At 37.4% G+C, this 27270-nt stretch overlaps 1 protein-coding gene across 10 annotated transcripts in view; it reads left to right on the top strand.

The window, feature by feature from the left end:
- CDC42BPA (CDC42 binding protein kinase alpha) overlaps positions 1-27270 on the top strand; it is a 183992-nt gene that overhangs the window by 37026 nt on the left and 119696 nt on the right. For all 10 annotated transcript variants that reach the window (XM_039568935.1, XM_039568934.1, XM_039568933.1 and 7 more), the window contains exon 3: positions 22267-22358. In XM_039568935.1, coding sequence (XP_039424869.1) covers positions 22267-22358 — 92 coding nt within the window. The remainder of the gene's footprint in view (positions 1-22266; positions 22359-27270) is intronic.

The raw sequence follows: 27270 nt of genomic DNA, 5'->3' as shown, positions 1-27270 counted from the left end.
ACATGAGTGAGTATCCCAGAGGAAAGTTGTGCCAGGAAATATTCCGCCTTCCAGCTGTAATTGAATGGGCTTGAACAACAAGCTGAGACAGCTGGGTCCTGTTTTGGTCTTGATTTGTAGGGACCCAAGGGATTGGGAGAGTGGGAAAGAAATCCTGTGCCAGTTGAATGAGTTCAAATGAGGAAAAGAGAGCTTTGCTCCCTCGACTGCTCTGCATTTCAGCTATTAATACAGCAATAAAGCCTATTCAAAAAGAGTTCTGTGTTCTTTGTGTTTTTTTGAAAGAAGGCTTGTGTGCTTAGCTATTGTGTCTTTTTTGAAATTTAATGTCTTATCACATGAGGCAGAATTTTCCAGGTCAACCACCCAACTTTAATCATGAGATCTTGTAGAGTGCAGGAAGGAAGCTGAGAAGTCCTCACAATAACCAAGGAATAACATCCTATTGGAAGTGTTCTTTCATGGGGTCATTCATATTATAATTAAGAAACCCCAGGAAACAAGTAGTTAAAGCAACTTTTTGAGCAGTTTAAGTCACTGATGTATCTTTATTTAAAATGGGTTTTCTGTGGTCTTAAGGTATAACAGGAGCTTTCCCCAATTCCTTTTAAATGTTGTTCAGTTCTAACACATTTCTGATCATTATAGGAAGGTCAAATTGCTGTTTTCAGGGAGAACACTAAATCAAATTTTTGCAGTTTACATTGCAAACATTAACTGTTCAGTTGAACTTCACATTTGCTTCAGGTTGACCTGTTGTTGATGACACTAAGTAGCTATTTCTCCTGACTGAATCAGGCTGTTTTAACAAATGGGTGCTTAAATTAGTTTGTTCAAATCTAGCAAGTATGATTGTCAAAAGAAAATATTATGAGGGTAGAAGTGGGGCAAAGTGAAGCTTTATTTGCACAGTGATCAGCTGTGTATATTAAGTAAGAGTGAGGAGTGTGCAGAGATGTGTGAAGGACCTGCCTATTTTTAAAAATGGCTACAAAGACAGAAGAGAACATAGAATCTTAGAATGGTTTGGGTTGTAAGGGACCTTAAAGATCATCTTGTTCCATCATCTTGTTGCCTTTGCCTAGACCAGGTTGCTCAGAACCCCATCCAAGCAGAGTGTCAGGAGAAAATAGTGTACTACAATATATAGCAGAGGGTCCTGTGCTACCAGATTCATCCTAGCAGAGCAGCTTCACTAGTGTTAGTGGGGGAATGTTATTGTAAGCTCTGTGCTGTGGTGGCTTGATGACTTCTGCTGCTGCATTTGTGTGAGCATTACTGCATCATTGCGTGCAGTGTACACAGACTCTGAGTTTAGACACACAGGCATAGAAAGCTGAATTCTCTTTTATTTGCATGCTGACTTGAATACCTGGTGTATACAGACAGCTGAATGTAGACTATCAGGTTGAATTTGTAGCAGCTCCTGGCTTTTCTTACATGATTGTGTGCCTTCATGGCTAGGGCTGGTGTGATGCTGTAGGTCAGAAATCCAAATATAGAGGGCTCTGGTTTGTACACTGCTGTAGTGATTTCATGGCAGGTATCCTCCAAATCTACATGGGGCAAAAACAGATGTTCTGGCTCATCAGTGTAGCGCTGTCTTAATAGCCAGCTGATTTTGATGCTTTTTATTACATAGTCAGTAATGTTGTTTATTTACCACACCTCTTAGTGTCTCCACATGTGTCAGTAATGTGTTCTCATTTGGTTATTTGGATGTGTAGAGTTCTGAAAAACTTTGCCATAAGTAGTTGTGTCCCTGCAGAGAGGAGTTGTAAGCTATCTCAAACTGAAAATAACTTCTTAGCTAGAGTGTTTTTCAGTTTTTGTCTTGTCTAATACTAAATATGCTCACAGATGATTATTTTGTCTGGGCATTGCAACTGTTATGAAGTGTGGATTTGTTGTCATCAACTTCCTGTAGGCCAAAAAAGGTTATTCTAGAGAAGTGTAGAGTAAGCAACATTTCTTCCAAATAAAATTTCACTTGATGGCAACTAATTTTATAAAAGGAAGCGAAAAAAATGGGGTATGAGCTTCTTCTGAAGAGATAGGAAATTCTGCCATTTATTTGAGAGTGACACTGGGCATAAAATCTGATGGTCTTTTTGCTGCCTCCAGATCAAGAAAAGTATATTATTTGTATTATATTCAAGTTTTTCCTAGGACAGAATAGCAGAATCTAATAGACAGAAAAAGCTACAGTTTTTCACATTTTCATAGAAGAATAGTTAAATCCTTAGTGGAGGCTTCTTTTCTTTTCTGGACCCAAGTTCTGGAGTGTTGCTTGCAGGCAGTACTGGGAAAAGATGGTTTACATTATGTCTAAGTGTTCTTTTAGGGGCAATCTCACTGTTGTCAAGTTTGGTTTGAAACTTTGAAAGAGAAAAGGGGAAGCTGGTGCTGTGAAGGCAATTTATTTTCACTTATTTTACATTGGAGGTGGCACTTGCTTTATTGCAGCCTTTGTAGCAGAGTGGCTCCATAATGTCAAGGTTGTAGCTGAGGAGTGCACCCTGGGAGAAATATTTTGAGCTAAAAAGGTCTACAGCATGTGAATTTGGGTATTTTAGCTATGTATTTGTTTGAGATTAGAGGAGGTTAATTAAAAAAGGCAATTGAAAATACAGTGTTTCATCTTCACTTTTTGGTAACTTTTGTTTACAACCAGTACTAAAAGCAGTTACATTGCTCTAGTGTACTGACAGGAGTGCTAGCACTTTATTTGTATTTGTAGGTAACTTTGCATATTATATCTCCTAATGACAACATGTAACAAAAATAAACTGATACCTCATTATCTTTTCTATCTTTAAAGGTTAAACTCGATTATTTCTTTTGATTCTATCTTGTATGATCTCTGCAATGAGTTATGGATTAAAACATTTTAAAAATTAATCAAGATTTAAGTAAATAAAATCCTAACTGATGGATTGACTATCCTGAATGTTTGGTAATATGCTTAGAGAGCCATAAAACATAGTTAGTATATGTTTCATTTGAGACTGATTTTAGACTAGTGGCTTTTTAAATGCATATCATTGGAGTAAATAGTGATGTGACAAGTAGCTATTAATTATTTGTGTTAAGAAGAAGATACTTCTATTTTAGAAGCTGAGCTAGAAGCAAGGAAATGGTTATCAACTTTTTTAACATCACAGAATGTGAAAGCTGTGTTTACTGTGTGTGCACACAATTACATAAATAGCAGCAGCAGCCTGGTGTGGGGCTGGAAGGCAGGAGAACAATGCGGTCACAGATTTGCCACCTTGGTTGCTATCCAGCCTAGTTATGTTTGCTGTCAGGTACTTCTGCACTTTCAAATAGAAAATAAGGTGACTTTGAAAAGGAGAGAGTAGCAGAAGCAACTGCCTAGAAGGAAAGAAGGTGGCAAGCAAATGAAGAAATTGGATCTTCTTTTAGACAGCTTTCTTATTTCCTCTGGGAGGAAATTCGGTCAATCATGTCAGTAACAGTCCCCTATTATTATTGATTAAATAACAGCTGGCTTGTTTCTATCGTGTCTTTAACTATTTAGCTTTCAAAAATAGAGTGAAATGTTCTTGTCTCATGAACAAAAGGATGTGTTTATACTGGTGTATGTGTTATATGAGAAAATTTCTAGAAGAAATCCTGTTTTTTACCTAATGAACTCAACAAGAGCTCATGCATTTTGTCAGGGATGGATCATTTTTTGCAACAGGAAGTGTTTTTTCTTCCCATTTATTGTATCTTTTTGTTTTATCTTGTGATTTTTGTGCCAATGAATAATTCAGTTGGGTGAATATACTCTTGATTTCAGGTAAACAATATAACTACACTGTTACTCAACACACATATATATGTTAAAATTTCTCCCTGAATGAGGCAAAAGTAGGTAAGATTTCCCTTACAACATAGGTTTGCTGTTTGGTGTCATAAGGTCATTTTAAAATGCAAAACATCTAGATTTTTTTCTATTAAAATTGCTCTGTTATCAATTTGCTTAAATGTTTTTAACCATTCATGTATTCCAGAATGTTATTTTCATAAGTCAAAGTGTGATTTTGAAATGACAGTTGAAAATTTGTGTACAGGCTGCGCTTAACTACGTGCATGGGACTGTGTTGAGAATATCAGGTGAGAACTGAATGTTGGCTGCCACCCTGCTCTCAGCTTCTGAAAAATTCAGGCCTGTTATCTTGACAACAAATTCATGTGTCTGTGCATGTATATATGTGGCATTTTAAGTATTTCTCAAATAAAATTGGCCAGGAAATAATTCCTTTTCCCATGTGCAAGTTGATGAATGTCTGTTTGCAGTTTTGAGTAAGTACAAAATGTTTGTTTCTTGGGTCAGTGAGAGAAATTACTATTCAAGGAGCAAAAATTTGTTTTCTCTGTCACGTGCTCTTCAGGACTTGTGGGATGGGGAACAAAGCAAGACTTCCTTTTCCTGGAGGCCCAGAAGCAGGATTCAGGGGAGATTTTTATCTACTGCCTGTATTAGATAAGGAAAGAATTGGGGAAAAAGCTGAACAAATCACCATATAAACCTGCATAAGTCCAATAAGTCATGGTAATGCTTCCTTCTCTCTACCTGGCTTTAGGTAGTGGGAAAAAGGGCAGATCATGCAGATTTTATGTGGAAATGCCCTCGGAAGCATCCTGGTGACATCAGTCATGAGCGCTTCCTTAAATCTCTTTTGCACTTTTTAAAAGCTCCAATGACCACGGTGTTTCAAAGAGGGAGGATAGAGTTTAGTTCCTTAAAATAAATTACCCCACCCCCCACCCAAAACCAGCAAAAGACCCAAAACCAAACAAACCCAAAAGACATTTTATAGTCTCTGAGTAGAAACTGTGCATAAGGATATTTTCACAATGTTCCTTTCATGATGTTCTTTTTCTTTAAATGCAGATAGTGAATACAGTATACGAGACTTCAGGCATGTGGAAGGTGGTTCTTTTTCTTTTGACAGCTTTTATGTACACATCTTCATAGATTTTAGTCATTGCAGAGAGGGAGATGATTTTTTTATTTTTGAACACTAAGTTTAGGTTAATTTACTAGTCAATATTCTGTGAGGTACTGGTTAGTTTTTGGAATGAAGTAAAAGTTACTGCTAGTAATTAGGAAATTCTTGTGTGTGGTGTCTGGGCAATTATATTTACATTTTCTTTAAATCTGTAATCTTTGGTATTTAAATCAGTGGTATTTTCAGAAACAGTTCATAATCTTTCAAGAAAATGTCTAACTTACAGACTCGTTTTAAATCTAAAGAAGATAATACTAAGTAGATACAAAAATTATTTCTTTCAGATACAGTAAGCTTGTTTGCGATTGTGTAGACATTCAAACTTGGGAATGTCCATTGTTGTTTTACAGCTGTAGTCTGAGTTGTCTTCTAAAAGTTGGACGTAGCACAAGGGTCTCAACTGTTCTTTGGATTTCCCCATAAACATTGTTAAACATCTAATATATTGTAGAGTTTTGTTTGTCTCTGTTCAGCATAATGGCATTATAATGCTCTTTTGTGTCACTTTCACCATATCCTATTAGGTTCTCCACTGATACTTATTTCCTGACCACCACATGCCCTTGCAGCATTTCAGATGTACTAGGTCCTCTAAGAACAGATACAAGTCACTAGTGGTGACATTGAATTGAAGTTTTGGTGTCCAGAAAACAATGTGGCATGTTCCATTACAAAAAAAAAGATGCTTTGTTGTACCTCTATTTCCTGCTTCCTTCAGAATTAAGTTGAAAACTTGGGATCTCGGTTGTTAGGTTGTGGTTCTGTTTGTTATCTTTGTTACCTTCTGCTTACATTTCCAACTTACAGCTAAACCTGTATTTAAAATACCCCATCAAACCCTAAAATCTGATATTTTTCTTTCTATTCATCTCTGCTGTAGCTCTGCAGCAGGTGAGGCGTACTTCTTATCTGCTGTGGAAACACAGGGATGGCATCTGCTGAAGACAACAAGCAGTTCTAATACTGCACAAAAATTTTTTTTCTTGTTTTGTCAGCGCACCAGGGCTGCTGTTGTCTGCTGAGTTTGGGGCCAGGCGTTGAAATATGTTTGGGTGTTGGTTTTCTTGATTTCTTCTGATGGTGCTCTCATATCTGCACAGAGCCTGGGCCACAGGAATTTGGATGTGTCTGGGATAAACTTACACTTCCTTCACTCCACAGACCACAATTCAGGCTGAAGGGTAGAAGTCTATTTAGAGTGCTTCAAAATTGCTTTCACTGTGCTTGGGTTCAAATGGGGCCTTATAAAGCAGAGGACCTTGTTGAATGCTGCCCTCATTCCTAGGTCTGCTGACATATCTGTTGTTTTGTTATGGGTTTTTTTTATTTCCTTATTACTTTTCTAGCAGAGGATTCTGTAACTTATGTATAAATATCTTCATCTGGCTATGTAATTGTATTAAGATTCATAGGAATTTAGGTGGTTCTATGAGAGAAAGGAACATTTCAGAAGAAGGTTTTAGGTTTTTTTCTTACTAAAAAAGTATCCATATACTGTTTAAAAGATCTCAAACTCCACCATTCCATTGTCCCTGCAGCCAAGGGTGCCCTTGAATTTCACATTCCCCACCAGCCCCTCCTTCTAGGTGAGAAGAAGGTCTTGGTTGCTGGCTGGGGTTGAGCCACAACACCATTAATAGCACTTCTTGGCTCCTCTATCACTTGGAGAAGGAAGTTATTATCAGCTCATTCCAGCATCCTTCTGGATTGCTTATGCTCTGCTATGTTGTTCCTCCAACAGCTATCAGGGTGGTTTCAAGCTATTCCCTTCATCTCCCATAGAAAACAGATGGTGCCACTCAATAAGGCATCTAAATTTGAAATTTTTTTCTCCCTTTGTGATCCTTTTTGTTGAGATTGTTTGGAGGCATGAACTGGTTTAAGAGACTTGGTGTTACCTACAGGTAAGCCCTTCTTGTGGAAATTTCCATTTAGTGGAATACACATCTATATGTGGAATATATTTATTTATATTTGTGTGAGGGTACACACACTTACATACATTCGATATCTATTATATAGATATAAATTTTTTGGTTAGTTAACACAAACTATTCCCTATTATCATGGACAGTCATGGAAAGAGGACAGATGAGGAGCAGGCTTGGTTGTAACACCTCCGCTTACCTATATTGTAATTTCCTTGTCACTGTTTCTTCATTTTGAGTGCAGCAGCTTGTTTGCTTACCGGGGTTCAGCTCACTGTAAGAAAATTTCAGCCCACCCACTGTTCTTCACTGTACACGGTTGGAAGTTAATAGGTTGCCTTTCAGCTGGAGAGTGTACATTTTTTATTCCCCTGGTGATTAGACTGCTAATTTCAGTAACCTGTTGACATCCTGCAGTGCCACTCATCTGTGAAGCTTGAATTTTGCCACTGTGCTTTCAGGCTGGAGGACAGACATAGTCAGGAGGTGGGTTTGGATGTGGAATTTAGATTTTACAAAAATGAAAAGTCTTTTTTGTTGTTGTTGTTCATATTAGATCTTCTGGAGCTGTGCTCATTCTCTGTGTGTTCTTGACTAGAATATCTAATGAGTCAGAAATTATTTTCCTTACTTCCTCAAGCCCTTGGGAGTAAATTTCATTAGGTCTTGCTGACTGAAGTGTATCTAATGCATTTTCTTGTTTATTTAATCTTTTTATTGACATCAGCAGAGATATTTGTGATTTGGTTAAGCTCAAAAAATCTGAAATGCCTTTATCTGTAGGAATGTCTCTCAGATCTGGCATATTGGTCAGTGCATGGTGGGAAACCTGCCCTGCCCTTATTTCAGACAGCAAATACTGTCAGTCCAGTAACTTCCACAAATACTGAATTCACATTTGTTCCAAAATAATTGTAACTGGGGAAAACACTGCAGCATGAGTAGCTCTTATCTTAACAGATGGAGCCTGGGCAAGTTGTACTGCCAACTGGTAAGAGTGAGGAGAAGCTAAAGCAAGTGTTGTCTGTTTCAATGGCTAGCAACCCAAGTTACTGACAGTCACAGTTTCTCCAGTTCGAGCTGGATTTTTCTTGAGATCCAGAAGAATTTTAAGGAAAAGGCATTCACTTATCCTGAGGTTTGTAAAGAACTATTTTAACACAGTATAGATGAAAAGTTTATCTCTGCAGGTTTTATAGTGATTATATTGGTGCTACCATCTTTGAGCATGAATTAAATCAAGTGCTAGTATTGGGTTAAAACAAATGCATTTTCCATTCTTTCTCACACACAGACATAGTTGATTTAAATTAGCAGTTGTGTTGTGCCAGAGATGCGGTTGACATTTGAAATAGTACTGAGAGGTTCATTATTTGAAATTTATAAGGGAGAAAGCAGTAAGATTTATCTCTGCAGTGAATATTGGTCCTTTGTGGATTAACACATAGAGGGGAGGCACTGTACCGTGGCTGATGCAGAAAACACAGGGAGGGGACAAAAAATCCCAGCTAGGGAAAGCTCATAATGACTAGAACATGCAGTGTCTGACTCCAGTAGAAAGAACTTTAGCAAGGGTTTTAGAAGTCATCTGAGAAAGCTTGATTTTTGGATGAGTTTTGATATTGAAGATGCCAACAGCTTCATTGTAAGTTAGGTGGGTAAGTTTATGTTTGGTGAAAAGGTACAAGAGATGTACTTGGAAATACTCAGAAACTATAGGAAAGTAATTTCATTTTAAACTTAGCTCCAAGTAACTTTACAGAAACAAGACATGAAGAGGTGGTAGTTGTTAACATACACAACTAAACTCACACTAATACATGATCTTTTTATATATAAAGTTCAAATTACGTTATCATTGGAAGGTGAGACCTTTGTGGTTAAATGTATATAAATACCTGTTTTGTTAAATCAGGAAACAATCACAACCTTTTTAAAAGCAAGAAAGTAAATATATTGAACATTTCTGATGATATATCATATCAAAATGCTCATTGTAGTTTGTCTAACCCTCTGTGTAAATTAAGTAAAGATTGAAATGAAGTACAAACAAAAAGAGAAGTGTGGAGGTTGAGGGTGTTGTGTATATTCATTAATCCCTTTTTATGGACTTGGACATCTTTCTAAGTATACAAGGGCATACTTGATTCTCATTCTCTGAAGTGTCCTTTCTTTTCCTTTCCTTTGTAATGAGCCCTTGTGTACACAAGTAAATTTCACAGCTCTGTAATTCCATCTTGTCTGAAGTTGGCAGTTTGCATGGGAGTTCACAGTTATGCAGTCACAGGTGTCCTGTTGATGTCAACAGAAGTTAAATGTTTGCATTCTTCTGAGGACTTGGGCCCTAGACATGTTGAAAACCAATTGCAGTAATTTCTAAAATTAATGTGTATTAAATTATTTTCCTTGGAGAAATACTCTGTGGGATGTCAGGTTTCTAGAAAAAGATTTCTCAGCTTTATAGAGTGAGATCTCACTTTCCTGTGAATCATCTTTTCTATAGCTGTATGTCAGAAGAAATAATAAAGCAGAATTTGTTACCTTTGGAGTTGCTCAAACTTTATGCAAAATATTTGTATATTCATCTGTTTGCTAAAAGATGTTGAGGGAATACTCAGTGTTCATGCAGTTGTATCTTCTGGTTCCACAGAGTCTGGGCACAGACTCTTGATTAAAAAAAAAAAAAAGAAAACAGGAAAATAACAAACCCTCAGAAGTAATTTTATGAGCAGAAGTGAGTAATAAAACTTGATATTTTGTTAATGGTGCCTTGTGCTTGACTGGAGTCCCTGAGTTAAAGGTTTTGTCACAATTACAGCACCTGTGTGGGCAGATGTCTGCTCCCACTCCTGTGGCTGGTTCCCAGGTTGTTGCCTTGGGATTAGGAAGTAAGGGGGGTGCTGTTGTAGGCTGTGTGGGTTTAGGAGTCCCTTCTGCCACCCACCTACCTTTGCAGAGCATGCAAAAGGTGAATTGTCTTTGAAACATCTTCCACTGAGTTATATCTGATTCAAGTCAGGTGAAGGGTAGAAGGTGGGAGGATGCCTGGATGCAGACTCACATGCTGTGACTGCAGGAGTGATGCTTCTTCCCAATCTGTGTCATCTTCCTGACAGCAATTCATGTATGTTTATGTGTAACAGATCTTGGTGGTGGTGGTGATGATGCTTAGTCAAAATCATTAATTTAATTATAAACCCACATCTATCTGAGAGCAGTTGTAAATCTAGAGGATGAAATGCAGATGTTTCTGAATACCACCTCTGTTACAGGTCTTTGTAAGTATTGCATTCTGCCCTTCTGGTTTGTTTGCTTTTTATGGACTATGTACACAATGCCTATTGTAAACACCAGCCTTCCGTTTGCTGTTGGATATAAAATTTTTAATTTATATGCCATCATTATTTGAAAAATAACAAGAAAATAATCCCCAAAATACCTTATTGTATGAAGGAGTCCTTTCCATTTTGGCAGCTAGATAAGCAGCTCATTTCCTCTGAATGAATATTCCTAAAGCAGCTTACAGTAGTTACCATATCCGGATTGAATTCAGGTTTTCCAGGTGTGTGGTTTTTTACTGTACAGTTGGTTTTTGAATGCACTTTGAGATAAATTGAGAGTATTCAAACAATCGGTTGCATATTACATTTTTATGATAAAGATTTAGGTGGAAAGAAATATTAATATAGAGTAGAAAGTTGGCAATGTATAGATAGGTATGAAAAGGCATAAATTGTAGATAAGTTCAGTCACAGTTGTTGGGGGAAATGGATTTGGAATTCTTGCATGTATTCCATTTGAATGCTCATTTTCCCCTTATGTTTGACATTAGTTTGAGAAATCAGTTTTATTTACTAAGATATAACTAGAGAATTTGAAAAAGAGCAACTTTTTTTTTTTTTTTTTTGATGTTGTGAAACCAAGCTAAAACTAATAGGAATGCTTTGTGCTAAGTTCTGAGTAAATACAGACTAACAATCTAAAAATAGGTGTTAATGAGGGCAGGAGCTGCCGCACTTTGCTAAGGATTTGAGATCAGAAAAACCCCTGAGCATTCAGACTGTGGGAAGGGAGATGTTACACATCTCATGTTTTTTGTAACAGGTTGGAAGTGCACCACTGTGTTGTAATGGAAGTGATCTAGCTTTGACCTGGGACTAGACTCACTTACCAAAAAGGGTTTAAAGGTAACAAGCCCTGTTTGTTAACTGTATGGATGGGTGCACTTATGACCCATACCTTCAGATATAACTAATTCCGTATACTTATTTGTTGCTTCATTACACTTAAGCTTCATTTTCAGTAGCAGCATGTTGGTACTGTCTTCCTATGGAAAAGTGTTAAAAATTCACAGAATTCAGAGAAAGTTTTGACCATCTTTCACATTGTTGTTCAAGCTTTCACTAATTTAATATATTGCTCAAGTCTAGAGGAAGAAGAGGTGTCATGACCAGGTGTTTGAACTGAGAACTCTTGCTGAACAGGGAACAATGATGAAATAATTAGCAAAATGGGTTTTGTCATATCATGTGGAACATAAATTATCCATGCCAAAAATAAACATTAGTTTGCTTACATTTTACTGTGAACTACTTCTTAACTTGCTCCTTTGTGGTATGTGGAACAAGACATTTGTAAAAATGTGAGCTATGAATTTACATCCCTGCAAGTACTTTTTTCATAGAACAAACCTTCTATAAACTAATTTCAGAGTGAAGAGTAATTAATTTCTGGCATTCGTTTTGCTTATGACTTAATTATGATTTATATTTGCAAAATGTCTTACTTCTCTGGAATCTGTTTTTACTAGAGTGAAGTTTCCATTTGAGCATTTTTATGAAGTGTCCAGATTGATAATTTTTAAAAATTATAAGCACTAAGTAAAATTTTTGTATGTTACCTTCTTCTGAAGTGTGGTTGATTTATTGAGGTAACTAAATGACTCTCTCCTTAAAGCTGCTGCTATTTTTTAGAAATTAAAGAATTTTTGTTCTGTACTCTTCTGAAAATGTATCCAACTTCTGAATTATCCCATTACTTATCTCAAACTTGTTTGTGTGTACTATATCTTGCCATGACTTTTCCTTTTAAGTTTCTAGTAAACAAGACTTTTGTGATAAAACTTGGGTAAAAGCATTCAAAGAATTTTCAGAATTCAGTGGATGTTTTATGTATTTTGGATCCCGGTTTGCAAAACATCTCTTCTCCAGTATGTCAAATTCATATAATTTGACCATCTTTCCTGTCTGTATTTGGGGAAAAAAGCTGACAAAATTTTGAAAATATGTCTGGAATTTGAAGATGAACAGTTTGTATTGAGCCTAATTGTTCTTTTTGGTTAGTTTATAGTTTGAAACTGAACCAATCTTTTATAGAAAGATTGTTAATTTCACTTGCTGCCTCCTCTTTTGATCTTAAGTTGATAAATAAAACCAAATAATTGTATCTTCTTATAAAAATACTCAAAGATGACTCTTAATTCAGGCTCAGCCTTGCAAATACGTGCATGTATGAGTCCATGGATTTGAGGTCGCTCTTATTTCTGACTTGTCATTGACAGGGATACTGAAATAAGTGATGTGCTCAGTAGCACAAAAGTCAGTTCAGATGCACCATTAGTGAATCCCTTCACCAGATTCATTAGGAGTTCTAAAAGGTCAGCTTGAAGCAAGATACCCTGAAAGGGTGGTTTGAAAACATTTCATGTTCAGGTAATATAAGCATTAAGGGTGCCTAAAGCCAGAACCAAGATACTTACTAAAAAATAAGTGCAAGTTTCTCTTTGGTTTCATAAATAATTAAATCCATCCTCTGTGTTCCAGAATTACTCCTTACTGCAGCCTTGGTGATACAAAGAAGGTGTGGATCAAAGGAAAAAAGAATCTCTTGACATGTGCATGTGTGCTCACAGATAAATGTGGTTTATGTAGGAACTTCCTGCTTACAGAAAATGTTTATTGTAGGTTGGTTACAGGTGTTGGGAAATGTATTTGTCTTCTTCAAAATGAAGATTCTCTTGAAAGTTTGATTTATATTGATGGGGATGGTTGATCTTTTTTGCAGAAGCAACATGTTTTAGTGATTCAGCTGCATTGAAGATAAAATGATTAAAATTGCCATGAGGTGAAGTGCGGTCAAAATAAAAATATCTTAATCAGCATTATTTTACAGTGATCACTTAATCAGGAAGAAAGTGAAGATGATTGTAGTTGAGAAATAAAGTGCCGGATCTGGTGCACAGTCAGGTACTTAAGCTTTATGATATGGTCTTTATTCTCAAGTGGGCCAAATCAAATTTATTACGGGCAATTTACATCCTAATGGTACTGAACTTTCAAATGATTAATTATTTTTTTATTTTAATTGCATTAGTTTTAAGGTAACTCTGAAAGAGCGCTGAAGTTCTAGGATCTTTGAAGACCTTTAAGGAGTGTGGTTTGTGTAATAAAGGGCTGCTGTTGACATTGTAATTCCCTGAAATGTCACAAAACTAAGAACAGTTCTTGAAACGTGACTTAATTTTGAATTACAGCCTTTTTGTCCTTGTGTCAATGCAAAAAAACCAAACAATTATATACATGTTCAATTGGATTACCCAGCTTGAAATATGAGGAGCAACAAATGAGTAGCTGGCAGTCCTTACAGTACAAATAATACAGGGTGAGGGCATTTAAAATGGTGTGAGGTATGGGTGGAACAGGAGCTTAAGCTGTCCAGGTGGAGCAATTTCCACCTGGACATATGTTCAGGTGGACATAGGAAAGGTGCCTCTTCTTCTTTTGTGACTGGAAACTCGAAATTTCAATAAAAAGCAGTTGTGGAGATGAGTCTTATTTTAATCTAAGCAAAATTCCTTCTCACAACACCAAGTTGCAACTCAGTATAGTTTTTAATATTTCCGTTTGACATACATTCTATCGAAGTTGGTTTTGCTTTTCTGAATTTTAACTTTACTATAATATTTGAAATTTAGTTTAATGTCATGAATGCAGGACTTTATATAACATTTTCATTTCAGATATTGTCTATAAGGGCAGAAATAGGAGTGTAATTGTGTGCATTTGTACAGGTCCTCTAGCTCTGCATGGGGCTTTTGAGCTGTGTTGCAATGCAAATAGAAACAAGTGTCAGTGAAACCCACAGTAAATGAAGTGCTTATGAGCTGGTTTATGCCATGCTCTTAAAAACAAGGTGTGTTGGTACATGTTCATACTGTGGGCACTGCCTGTGACATCCTGAAGAAGAATTTACCTGCTGGTTTGGGTTTGGCTGCATTACTGTCCTCCTGAGGCCCTTGCAGCTTGGTGGGAAGTGTCTGCAGGGATGTGCAGAGAATCTGGGGGGAAAAGCACCGTAGTGGAGGAGTGAGAGACGGGACTCAAATGATTTGTGTGCTGCATGAGACTTGACAGGTGTGCATTTTGACAAGTTCTAAGTGTAAGTGTATGCTAAGAATATATGGCTACACAAGTGAGTCATTTCAGGGGAGGAAAGTTTGTGGAGTCTGCTCACTCCCCTTCTCACAAGGATTAGAGCATATCCTTTAATTAATTAAGAGAGATTAAAAGTGCTTTAAGTTTTACAGAGCTTTTACAGCTTTTTTTCTCCTCAAAAGCAAAAATTTGTAATGTTAGTTGCTCTTGTAAGATGTAATGAGACTCTCAGTATCAGCAAAAAAATACCAAATGTTTCACCTCAGTATATTTGCTTTATATAGATATTTTCTTTTAATTAGGATTCTGAGGTGAAAGGGAGGCAAGAGAAGGGAGTGTAAGGCAGTATCCCTTAAAATCCTTCTTTCTGTACCTTCCGAAATGGAGACTTCTGCAAGGCTGTGAAATACCTGGGAGCTGAGCAGGGATTCTGTTAGTGGACCAAAATTGCTGGCTTTCTTCTGGTAAAAAATTTCTGGTTTAGTACAACATGCACCAGAATTTCTAGAGAGGGTTCATTTCTATATTTTAACTGAGAGGATTATGTAGATTATAAATCAAATAGGTATTGAACAATTCTTTAATTAAGGGTGTAAAAACATAAATGCAGAACAAAGGAAATGACGAAATTATTGATACCTCCACAACTTTGAGAGAGTACATTTTTCAGGCCTTAGTTGTGGTTATAACAGTAGCTGGTCTTCAGAGTGGAGTGCTGGTACTTGACACATTCTTCTTCCCCTTTTCTTTTTTCCCCCCTCCCTCATTGAAGTGTGGTTACATGCTCTCTTATTGCACAATATTTGGGTTTTTTTCTCTGATATTCATCAACACACGGTGTTCCACATACAGCTCTTTTTCAAGAGCCTAGTCAGACTAGAAGGTGTTATATCTTCTTTACATAACAAAAAGTAATGCTTTGAAGAACTAAGAATTCTGTTTAAAGTATTCATTTTTGATGCCTGGTTTATTTTGATTTTTCATATCATTTAGTAATTCTAAACACAGGTCTGGTTGATTTTATTTACAGCTGAAACGTCCAGCATTTTTTTGGCAGTCAAATACCAGCATATTGAGTTACGTGTCAGATATTGGGGAATGTGAAGTTTAAGCTTGACTGTTGGAAGTGTGATTTTAATTGACTTGTTTCCAGCTCTGGGACAGCATGAGGGACGGAGTTGAAGCAGTGTTCTGCTTCATAAAGTGTAAGGCCACCTTCTTCCTTCTCCTTTGTTTTAGCCTTTCAGGGTTTTTAAATACCACAAAACTTTCTTCCTGTCTGCTCTTGGTTTGCTCCCAGAGCATTTCCACCCTCTTTAATAGGTGGAACAGGAGTCTTGTAGCACAGCCAGTTAAGTCTTGCTTCAGAGTTCCAATCCACAGCAGGATGAATTAAAGTTCAATATTTCACTTTGCTGCTAGTACAATAATATTTAAACATAGGGTGGTTTACTGAAATTCTTGGGACGAGAAAGAATGGTAATATAAAAAAATAATGGCCATATCTTGATGTGGTATGGAAGTGTCCAGATCTGCAGTGGGTGTTTTGTGAACACAGGGATTATTTTTCGTCTGAGTCTGGGGAAGGAAAAACCAGAACTACTCTAATATGTTTGGGAAAGATATTTTATTTTTCTCCCTGATTTTAAAGTTCCCGTTGAAGAATATTTTGTGGTAGCTGTAGCCAAAGATGTCTGGATGGTCTCTACTTGACCTTGATGCAAACACAGTAGGATCCAGAATATTGTGTCTTTCTATACCATAGTACAGGAATTTCTGGACATGCTTCTCATTCCTGGAAAATGCCAGATTCTTAACTTGTGCTTAGAGATGTTGGCACTTAACTGTTCATCAGGGAAAACATGTTAAAAATGTTCTGAGGGAGTGAAAACTGAATCTTGACTGTTAAAACTGAGAAGGGTATTTGTGGCTTTTATTTTTTACATTGCATTGACTAATGTTCTGTGGTTCAGCTGCTATCGTTGTTGATTACAGTGTTTCACCCCAATTTCCTCCAGAGAGTTGGCAGAAACTGCAACAAAGCTTTCTTGGCTGTTCTGCCAACCTTAGGTGGGTGGAGAGGAGAGATTTCTTTTCCATCTCCTCTCAAGTTATGCTTTAAGCAGCTCTGCCTTGCCGATTGTCAATGACTTCCCCTTTGTTTTGAGAAATACTGTTTATTTTGGGAGTAGTTTTCTCTCACACCTCCTTTCTGGAGTTTTTTGAAAGCTTTGGTGATGGTCTGTCTTAACTCAAAAATGCTATTTACACATTTCATAATCACAGCTGATAGAAGCCACTGGAAAATAAATACTTTAGGTTCAAATTGAGCCTGTAAAGTAGAAACACTTGTAAAGTTCCTTTCAGGAATTTAACAGAAATTTCAAAACTGCAGAATGCTTGTAAAAAATAGAGCTGTCAATATATTATTCTGCTTTGGGTTTGTGGTGGGGTTTTTTTTTGGGTTGGTTGAATTTTGGGGGGGGAGGGGCAAAGACAGCACTAGGAAGAATTAGAGAGCCTTTTGGTATTCAGTTAAGTGACAATCTCTTAGATTATGTGTTTTTTCTCATTTGCATGGGGGAGCTCTATATGTATTTTAATAAATACTTTTAGCTAGTGAAGCAGAGGGGGTTTTGTCTTGAAATGGCAAGCAACTAGTTTCCTGTGGTGGTTGTTTTCTTTCCCAAACTATTTCCTTCAGAATGAACTTTCACCATTGTTGTTGACAATTCTGATGGATACAGTTTTTAATTTCTATACCTTTGGCTTGACATGGCATTTTACATTGAACAGTGCAGTGGGCAGAAGTCTGGGTTTGCTGTGGGATACCTGGATCACTAAGGAAGCATGTTTTGTAATTCCTTTGGGAAATAGGATACGGTTATCTTACTGCAGCCTGTCAGTCAAGGGTACAGTCTTCACTCTTGGCAGAGTTAGTCAGCCTGTTTATCCAAAAGCAAATACAGCAACAGCGAGATGCCAAGAGGAATTCCTGAACACTGTCCTGTTACATTTTATTTTCTGTTTAAATCAGTTGTGAGGACACATTCCCAATTGCTGCTCCAGGTCTGCAGCACTTTATTTAACAATCTTCATCTCACTTGGGTTCAGTTTCAACCCATGCCTGCAGCACCCCTGGTTCCCTTCAGTGCTGTGCTGGGGAGGGAGAGGGGCACTGGCGGGTGAGGGAGAAGAAGGAACCTGCCAGCAGGTTAGCCTGGGAAAATCTGAATTCCAGGGCTAGCCCTGCCCAAGCTCTGCAGACAGAAACTTGGAGCTAGAGAGAGGAGGAGCAGGAGCATGAAACCAACTTTGCTAATAAAGCATCCAATACAGCTGTTTTACTATTTTGATGTCATTTGGTGTAATCGTGATACTAAACTGTATTGGGCTATCAACCATGTCACTGCCATCCCTGTGTCAGCTCTTTGGAAGGTGGACTTTTATCTCCAAGAGTCTAAGAGATAACCCCCTTAGTATTAAATATGATGTAAGTAATGCTGGTAACTGCTTCCCCACTGTAAATATGATAAACACACTGTTGAAGCTCAGTGTCACTACTGCAGAGCCCATTGTTTTGCCTCTCTTCTGCTGGATGGTTGTTGTAATTATAATAAAATCCTGCTTTCCAGGGCCAGGGGGTAGAACATATATTCCTCTGCATGCCTGGCTTGGCAGCTAGAGTCCTCCTGAGTGTTTTTCTATGTGTTTAACATGATACTTCTGATGGAATTCTGGTTAAATTTCAACTGGAAAAAATCTCAATTTCTAACACTTGTAGTGTTCTCCCTTTACAGAATTCTATTGTTTGTATGCATTATAAGCATAAATGGAATGAATGGCTGGAGCATAAAGTGTGGGGAAAGACCCACAGAAACTTAAGTAAGTTGAAGGAATAGTCATGACAGGTTCACCTTGTTTGAAAATGCAGCTTAGCTTACTGCATCAGTACATTGGTTGTCCTGAGGGCGAATTGGGAGATTGTTTTTCTTGCCATGGGTAATTGGTTGAATAAGTGCAAGGAATCTTGCCAAGAGGGTGGTGGTGCAGTTTTCCCAGGTAGGGTGAGATCGGAAGTGCTGGCCAGGTGGAGTGGCCAAGTGTTTTTACAGAACAATTTTTATAGGTCAAGTCTTACCTCTCCACCTCCTCCACAGAGATTGATAACATAGAATATTTTTCAGAGCAGCCTCCTCCACGAACATTGTGTATGACTTTTCATCATGTGGCCACAGAGAAAATACTGGCAAATTTGAAAGGTTTTTTTAAGGAACTTCCAGTTCTTGCTGAGTTGAAAACCAGCAGGAGGAGGCAGCAGACAGGCTGCCCACACTTACCCCTCATTTGGAGGAGGAAGAGTTCTCTTAGGCACAGCCAACTGCTGCTCCCTAATCTGTATCACACGTGGCTAGCAACATTGAAAAGGGGTATGTGTGTGGAAAAAAATCAGCTATGCCTCTGTGTATTTCTGTAGGCTGAATGAAGCACCAAAGGAAATGCCCATACTGCCTCTAGCTCTCAAAAATCTGCTAAGAAAGTGTGTCACTGTGGTATCAGCCAAGAAGGAAATGGCAGCTCCTGCTAAAAAAGAGGGTGTTGTTTTCTGTTAACTTTTGTGCTGATTCTGTTTAGGGAGATGGGGGTGTACATGAGGGCTGTGCACCTGCAAAGCTGCTTTTCAGGGACCCCTTGGAGCACACTGTTTTGAAATTCCCTGGCCTGACAGTTTGCTCTCTCTGTAAGGCTTGTAGGACACTGCCAGACTGGTTGCAAAAGGTCTGCCTGTTAACCTCCTAGTCTGGAAGGCTGGATGGATGGAACGCTGTCTGGAGAGAGGCCTTCCAAGACCCCAGGCCAGGCCAAGTTTTCTATACTTAACATTGCTGTTGCCACAAGAGCAGCAGATGTTTGCACAGCAGACAAACAACGTTGATGATAAAGCAAATTGACCTTTTTTGGAACGAGCTATTTGGAGCACATTCCTAGGGCAATTCTTCTTTACATTTTTTGTTTTCCCTTTTTTTTTTTTTTCCCCCCCTGGGGCACTATCTTAGCTGCTTGGCTCTACGTTGATGTCTCTGCTAGAGGTGATAAAAAAGTTAAAGAGGAGGGAGGTTTTACAGACTTTTCCACTAATGCTGATACTACAAATCATTTAACCTACTCCAAACCTATTTTTGTCGTCTTTATTTTACTGAAGTAGTTATAGTGATGTTTATTTTTCCAGTGTCCCTATGGGAACCCTGGAAGATTTCAGCATGTAATAATTAAAGAATGACAGGCCTTTCCTTGCAATATAAAGTGAGGAAGAGCTTTGTGGTTTAAACAGCTATGCTGTTGCTCGTTAGCAAGAAATTGTGCCTTGTACTCTAGCCAGGCCTATAATGGTCAAAAAATGTTGAAGTTGAGAACTACATGTTTGTTTTCAATCAGTTGTTTTTCAGGTTAAAAGGCTCTAATGGCTTGTTTTAATTTGTTCAGTAGTATTTGTCAGTAGTATTAATATTTGTGTTCAGTCACTTAGTGTAGCACATCTCAGGCTATCCAAGTAAGGCAGTACATTTTCTTATCACTTTTTCTATTGCAAGACCTTTCTTTTAAAGGAATAAAAGATTAATTGAAAGTTTGGGGAACCTCTCTGAACTTGAATAATATATTTCTGTTTAAAGTACATTTTAGAAGTATTTAAAATGTAATACAAATTTTTATTTTAATTTTATAATTCAGTATTTTGAATAAAGTTATTATGAATGTAAAGTAGAAGTATCAACTAAAGTGAAAATCTCAGTGTTATATGGCTGCATCTTTACTATTTGGACCCAGTGCTGGGTTTTCTTAATCATAAGCTGATATTCCTGTAGTTAGAACAGATGTAATTCCTGGTAGAGAATTGATTCCTGGTGTCTGAGTATTTTAGAAAAAAGAGACCAAGTTCAGACTTTGGAACCACTGAGATTTTTAAAGGCTTTCATCCATTGTACTTCTCATGTTACCGGCGGTGTGCTGCATATATATATATACATTATAAACATAAGTCTCTGCATTCTTGTATCATTGTTGTTCAGATATGGTTTACAAAGCTACTTTAAGGACTAGGATGAAAAGTTTTTAAGTATTCATACTGGGGGTTTTAAGTATTAATACTACAGGTAGCTTGTGTCTCAAGCTTATAAAATTGCTTTGCTGAATAGAAGGCAGTAGGCTTTTGGACAAGGATGCGGTAGTGCCTTGAAGGCCTGCATGTTAATATTAAAATTCTATATTGAATTGATTATTATAATAGTGGTTTTTAGCAGGATTATTTCATATCGTTAGAAAGAGAAAATACTGAATTCTAGGAGAACCCAAATTTGGTTTCTTACACATTGTCTAGGTATATTTAACTTGGTTCTTACTTAGGGTCATTTGCTTTTGGAGCTTTTGAAAACTGTTCCCCATTTCTGCTTAGAAATGTTATTCTGAACAAACTGTTCTGCAATATGATGCCTGTTACAACTCTTCCCTGCAAATAAAGCTGCACTGATTCCATCAGCCTCTGTAGAGAGAGAAATGGACATAGATGGGCCCCTGTACCCTGAAAGCACAAGCTAGTAAGGTTTTAATGGGCCTTGTAAAATGGTGTCTTTACAATGTGCTTTTTTGGTTTTTATTGTGATTCAGGAATGTGATGGTCAGTGCCTTGTCTGTTACAAAAATACTGTCCCTGTTTCATAGATGTGAAACTGGGTGCAGTATCTCTAGTGGCTTGTTTGGGATCATTGAGCTAGACTGCCTTTGAGCCAGAAATTGAACTTCATGTTCCTGAGACCCATCCCAGTATGGATTATCGAACTGTCTTTTGTGAACCATATTTACTGAAGTTTCTGTTTTAGTAATAAGATTTCATTTGTGTAAAGTATTAAACATGCTTTTAAAACAATAATTTTATAAAGATCTCCTTTTCCTGCTAAATTACTTCAAGTTTGTTTTGTTTTGTTTTGTTTTTTTTACCAAGTGTATTGTTGTGTAGGTTTTGATGTAGAGTTATCAGTAACTTGGATGTTTTGCATGCATGCAGAGAGCGTGTATTAATGAACCAGGACTGGTTGGTTGTAGTGCTAAATGGGGCTGAAAGAGGGGAATAGTCCTCCTGAGACTGTTTTACTGCAAACAGTGCTGGGGTTTTACCTTTCTGGAATACAATACATTATTTTTCTTACTGTTTTCAAATATATTATAAAAGAGGGGGAAAAGAAGAGGGAAATGAAGCTTAAGTTGAAATTATATTCAGCTTTTTCAGTGAATGTGTTAATAATGTCTTGAGTGCAACTGTTCTTCCTTCCAAACCCAAGAATTGACTATTAAGTGTTCCATGTGTTGAAGAAGTAGTTTTCAAAAAACACTGCATAATACATTGTGTAGGCCAATAATATTGTCCTTCCACTTACCATTCATCACCATTTTAATTTTTTATTGAATACAGTATTGTTTGGCTGATTGGCAAATAAATTAATATTGTCCAAAGTGAGCTCATTTTATTATGTTTTGCTTTTGCAACCAGAGTTATACAGCACAGATGCAGTGCATGTCTGTGAACTCAAAAGCTGTGGAAAAATATAGTCAGCTTGACTACATTTTTTTTAAATTAAAAAAAGGCAAAAGCAAGCTTACTTCATAAACCTTTTTCTCACAGCCATTTGGACTTAGTTCTTACTTCGTTATTTCTAGCTTTAAACTTCCTTGTATTCCTTTAAGATGTATAGGTATATAAGCAAAATGATCCATTGTTTTTAGGGCTCTGATTTCATCTATTTTGTGTTACTGTTACCTTGTTTTGTGATTTTTGTGTGGGTTGTTTTTTGGTTTTTTTAAAATGATTCTTTTTTTTCCCCTTTGTTTCAGCCAAACCTTTTACATCTAAAGTGAAACAGATGCGACTACATAAAGAAGATTTTGAGATTCTGAAGGTGATTGGTCGAGGAGCCTTTGGGGAGGTATGTGTGAGAAGGATGTGGAAGGGTTTGAGTAATTCTCTTGCAAACCTGCAGCAGTGAGGAGAGACTGTTAATAACAATACACTGATGTACAGGTTTTTACATTATTTAGCCATAATGGATATTATAGGCCCACCTAATGTTTGATACAAGTACATGTTGATATATACATACTTTGGCAGCTCTTTCTAAGTCTTGTGAATTTTCAGAGAAGGCAGATTCACATGGATTAAGAGACCATGTTTCAGCTGTCTGAGGATAAATCATTTGCTTGACTAATTCTTTCTGGTCAGGAGGTGGAGGAGGCTGATGGTATAGAGATCTAATAATTTCTAATTTTCCTAATAACTGTATAGTCTGAAAGTAGTTTTTGCAGCTTAAATAGCCAAATATTGATACTGACATTCCAATAACATAGAGAAATCTCTCTCTTTCTGTCATTTAGTCTCCTATTTTAATGAATGTTAGAACATTTTTCCTGTATTTCTTTTAAGGACTGTAGCAGATATTATTTTCTTTTTCAGTAGTCACCTGCTACTATCAAACTATACAATTTTTTGCTGCTCCTGATAAAGCTCTGTCTTATTTGAAGTTGTCAGACAAGTCTGTTGATCACTAGGTCAAGGAAACTTTAAATTAAAAGTGTTAGCTTTCTGCCCCATTTTTCTTAATTCTTTTGGGTGCATGAGCTTTGTTTTTCACGCAGGACACTGTAGGAGGAGCAATCTAATGTACAACAGTGCCTTGAGTTTTTCATACCCAAATACACTGCAGATGTGGATAAGTGTGTAAAGCTTCTGCAGGAGGTACTCCATACTGCCTGAAAATACATGTGAACTGAAACCCAGAGAATAAGACTTTTCTGATCAAAGTCTTCATTGCCTTTGGAGATGGAAGTTCTGCTTGATAGGAGAGGATTTCTGGAGGCTCTGGCATGTGACAGAGGAGAGTTGTTCTCAGATTCACTTGCATATTTGCATCTTGTGTGAAAATCAGTCTTTGCTAGTCTGTGATTATGGAAGAGTAGACTCCTGTAGGTAGTATGTAAGGAAGAGGAATTTTTACTGTAGTGCGTGTCACTACATACTCCAATCCCTATGTGCAAATATAATCATTGGGCAGCTGTAAAAATAACAAAAAAAAGTTATTTAGCTGCTTTATCACTCTTGGTTTTGCTCCATCTGGAGTAAACCTTCTATATGAAGGAGACTGATGGCTGAAGTTACTCATGGATAATTTATATTCAGTCTAAACCTCTGCCACAGAGAATGTTGCAATCTCCATTTTGACGTAAACACGTCTGCTTAAAAGATTAGCCCTGGTCAGTGCTACCATAGGAGTTGCAGCTGAGTTCATGTACAGACTGTGTTAAATATAAGAAAAAATCGCTGATGTTGGTGCTTTCTTGTCGGAAGGATCATACACAAAACCTGCCTTATATTGTGTTTTTAAGAGAAGTCATTTTTGTCTGCTAAATCAGCATCAAACTCCACAGCAGCTAAACCGCAAAGAAACCGTCGTTCTTTCTCAGGAAGTTCTTTGTGGTGAATCATCCCATGAACAGTGAGAATGTAACTTTCCCCATCCTCTTCTGGGGACAGTCTGTGTAATTGGTTAGTTCTCCTCCTCTAGGAACAGTGTTTCTTTCTAATTCCTTATCTGAGGAAGATAGCATGACTCTATTAAATTGTCAAAATCTTCAGGAAGGGGAAAACTGAAGTTCTTTCAGTGAAGATGTTTGGCTTTCTATGTTCTTAAAGTGGGGGTTAATACATATTTGGAAGGATATATGTCTTGCTAGCTTAGCAAAGACAAGTTCTACACAGACATTTGTCTAAGAAGTTCTATATGAAATTGCTAATTTTCCTGTAAAATAACCATTAAATATCTGAGGAAGAGTGAAAAAAGGACCACCAAATTTTACTGCTACTTAAACCACAAAAAACTATATTAATATTAAATTGCACAATACTTGTATTTACTGAGACAGATTAAGAAATCTGAAAGAATGTATTTTCTTTCCAGCAATCTATAAATGAGACCAAGGTTGCTCTAGGTTACTGGGAGGGGTAATTTTTGTCTCCTGAATCAACATAATTCTGAAATTCTGTAGACTACAAAGTTAGTGCAAGTTTTCTTTGGCACGGTCTCAGACTTTTTCTTATTTTGATTTTACGCTACTCAATTTCTTCAATTTGCATAGTCAAGAAATATTTCCCACTTTGTTTTTACAAGTTTAATGCAGAGAAAAAGTAGTTTAAACTGTAAGAATTCATTGTGCCTAGTTTTGTTTTTCCCCTTATCCTTTCTTCTGCTTTCTGAGAAGGCTTCCTTTTTGTCACATTATTCACATGCCCCTTCCCTCTGCATGCATACATTTACTTATTTGCAATTTTATGTAAGAGTGCTGTCTTTAGAAAACACAGATGTTTCGTTTGGGGGAAGGAGCAGGATTATCATGGTAAAATTAATAATGTGGGCTTCAAGTGTTTCATTGTGCTGGCTTTGAGCAGCATGGTTTGGAAAACCTAACGCAAAACACGAAGACTTTAAAAACACTGCTAGGAAAGGTGAAGCAACTGGGCAACAGCTCTTGGTGGTGTCCCTCAGCAGTATAAAAGAGCAGCTTAGTGAAAGCTCTAATACCAAAATTTTCAGTTGGTTCTATTCTAGCTTAAAAAAAAAAAATTCAGTGTATGCTTATGCTAGAAAATATTAGGTTGTTAAATTGTTGATATTTTGAAGAGAATTAATTTTGTAGCTCGAGAATGAGCTAGTTACTCCTAAATTTTGTCATACAGTTATGAACCAGTAACATTCTTTCTTGTCTGCTTGTTCTTGCTGGACAAGGAAACCAGTGTTGAATCTTCTTTTCTACTTTTATTGTTCTTCTTTTTCTTTTCATTTCAATTTTAATGGCTTCTGGTTTAGATTTTTTTCTGTATAAGGCTACTGCTTTTTAAGCAAAGGAAAAGTGCAGACAAATACCATAGAGACAAGTAGTCAAGCTTGGGGCAGAAGATGTCTGACAGAATGCCAAACTATACTGCTGTTTGTGGGAAATACGAAAAATGATTGGAAGAATAGGAAGAATCTCCGTTTCTGACTAAACCAAGATGTTTATATCAGCACATACCAATCATATTTTTTTGGGCTGCTCACAGGAAAATAAAATTTAAAAAACCCCCGTCCTTTAAAAAGTCTAATTTTAAGAAGTTCCAGTAGCAAGATACTTGAGGATCACTAGGACAGGAATGATTACCCTTTCTTTGCTCTTTGACAGCTTCACTGGGGAAGAGAAAAGATCAGAACAAAACTGTATTTGTGCCTTTGTGTAGGTAGTAAATACTCTGTGTATATGTAAACACTCTGTGTGAATACTCTGTGTATATGTTTGTAATCGTGATTCAGAATTTTTTTGTTACAATTACAAACTGCACCAGTCTGCTCATTGCTGAACTGTCAGGTTTTACTTTCACAGTCTTGGAATAAGCATTTTAGAATTTACTTTCGTAAAGCACTGAGATACCCCCAAAAACATGCTGTGATTGCAGAAAGATGGCAATGGTGTCTGTGATCTTTTGTGTGTGGTGGTTATTGATATGGAATAACATTAATGGCTTTCACAGACTAAAAGCTTCTGACTGATTGTAAACACAGCTGGTAAACACGAGTCTGTTTTTGTTCTTTAGTCACTCTTCAATGCTGCTACACATTTGCAGAAGGTACCAAGCCCTTGTTCATGCCACAGAAGGCCTGCGTTCCAAATCTTCGCCAAAGGCAGTGCTGTAGCTCTTGCAGTTGTGTCCAAGTGAATGCTGAATAGGAGACTGCAAATTCAGGCAGCTGTGCAGTTACTGTGTGTCTTTCAATGACCAAGTCCTTTGCAGAATAACACATCCTTGCACTGAGCATGCTACAGGCAAGAAATGAAATCCTGAAATTGGCCTTGAAATACTTGTATTGTCTTACGCCTCTGGCTGCCTCTACTCCAGTGTTTAATGGTGGGGAAAACTTACTTTCCATGCTGGGCAGCAGCAGCTAGAATAGCCTTTTAATTTGTCCCTGCAAGAGTCCCAAAACCCTTAAAGGTCTTTTGGGCACAACGGCATTGTAGCTTCATACCACAGGCAGCATCATTGGGGTGTCCCTGTCACCCAAGTTAAGTAGGTTACAGTGTGAATGCTGTGGTGCAATGTCAAGGCTTTCTCCTCCTGCCATTTCTCACTAGAAGTTGATACAGATAATGGCTTGCCAGAGCTTCTAACTTAGATTTAGCTAGTAAAGCAAAAGGATAATCAAGATCAAATCCATGCTCTGGGCTATGTATCACTGCAGAGGATTCATCTTTCCCTAAAAAAAAAATTGTGATTCTCAGTCTTGGCTTACTGTGTACAGCAGAGCACACATTCTTTATGAATTAAAATTATTATAGGCTAAAGTAATAATCCATTTTTGTGTTTCAAATCTGAAGGTTCCTTGAGGGATTCCAAATCTGAACTTGAACCTCATGTGAGGTAACCTTTAAAAATTTCAGTCCATAAACTAGTTTAAACAAATAAATGTAGTACCTTTCTGTCTTATCTCCTCCTTTTATCTCCCAGCCACTCCCTCCCCCTGCAACCCCAGAAAGCAGCAGTGTCAAGAGCAGGGCTGATAATGCCCATGTGGGAAGTGGCAGCTGCTTGGGCTGTGAATCTGTAGCTAGGCAAGAGCTACTCTGTGAGATACATGTTGGTTTAGACAGCAGAGTATTGCAGTCCTTTAACCTGTGCTTTTTGCTTGTTCGTGAAGCTGTTGCAGGTGATGACACATTTGAAGATGGTTGAAAGAGGTTCGCATGACACTTTCTTCAAACTGTCTGATCCTGTATTTTTTTTTCTGTTATCCCTGTCTTCACACATTGCTGGTT

This window comes from Corvus cornix, chromosome 3 (assembly GCF_000738735.6).
Source record: "Corvus cornix cornix isolate S_Up_H32 chromosome 3, ASM73873v5, whole genome shotgun sequence".
Taxonomy (NCBI): domain Eukaryota; kingdom Metazoa; phylum Chordata; class Aves; order Passeriformes; family Corvidae; genus Corvus; species Corvus cornix.
The sequence above is the reverse complement of the archived record's forward strand: the minus strand, read 5'-3'. Positions and strand labels throughout refer to the sequence as shown.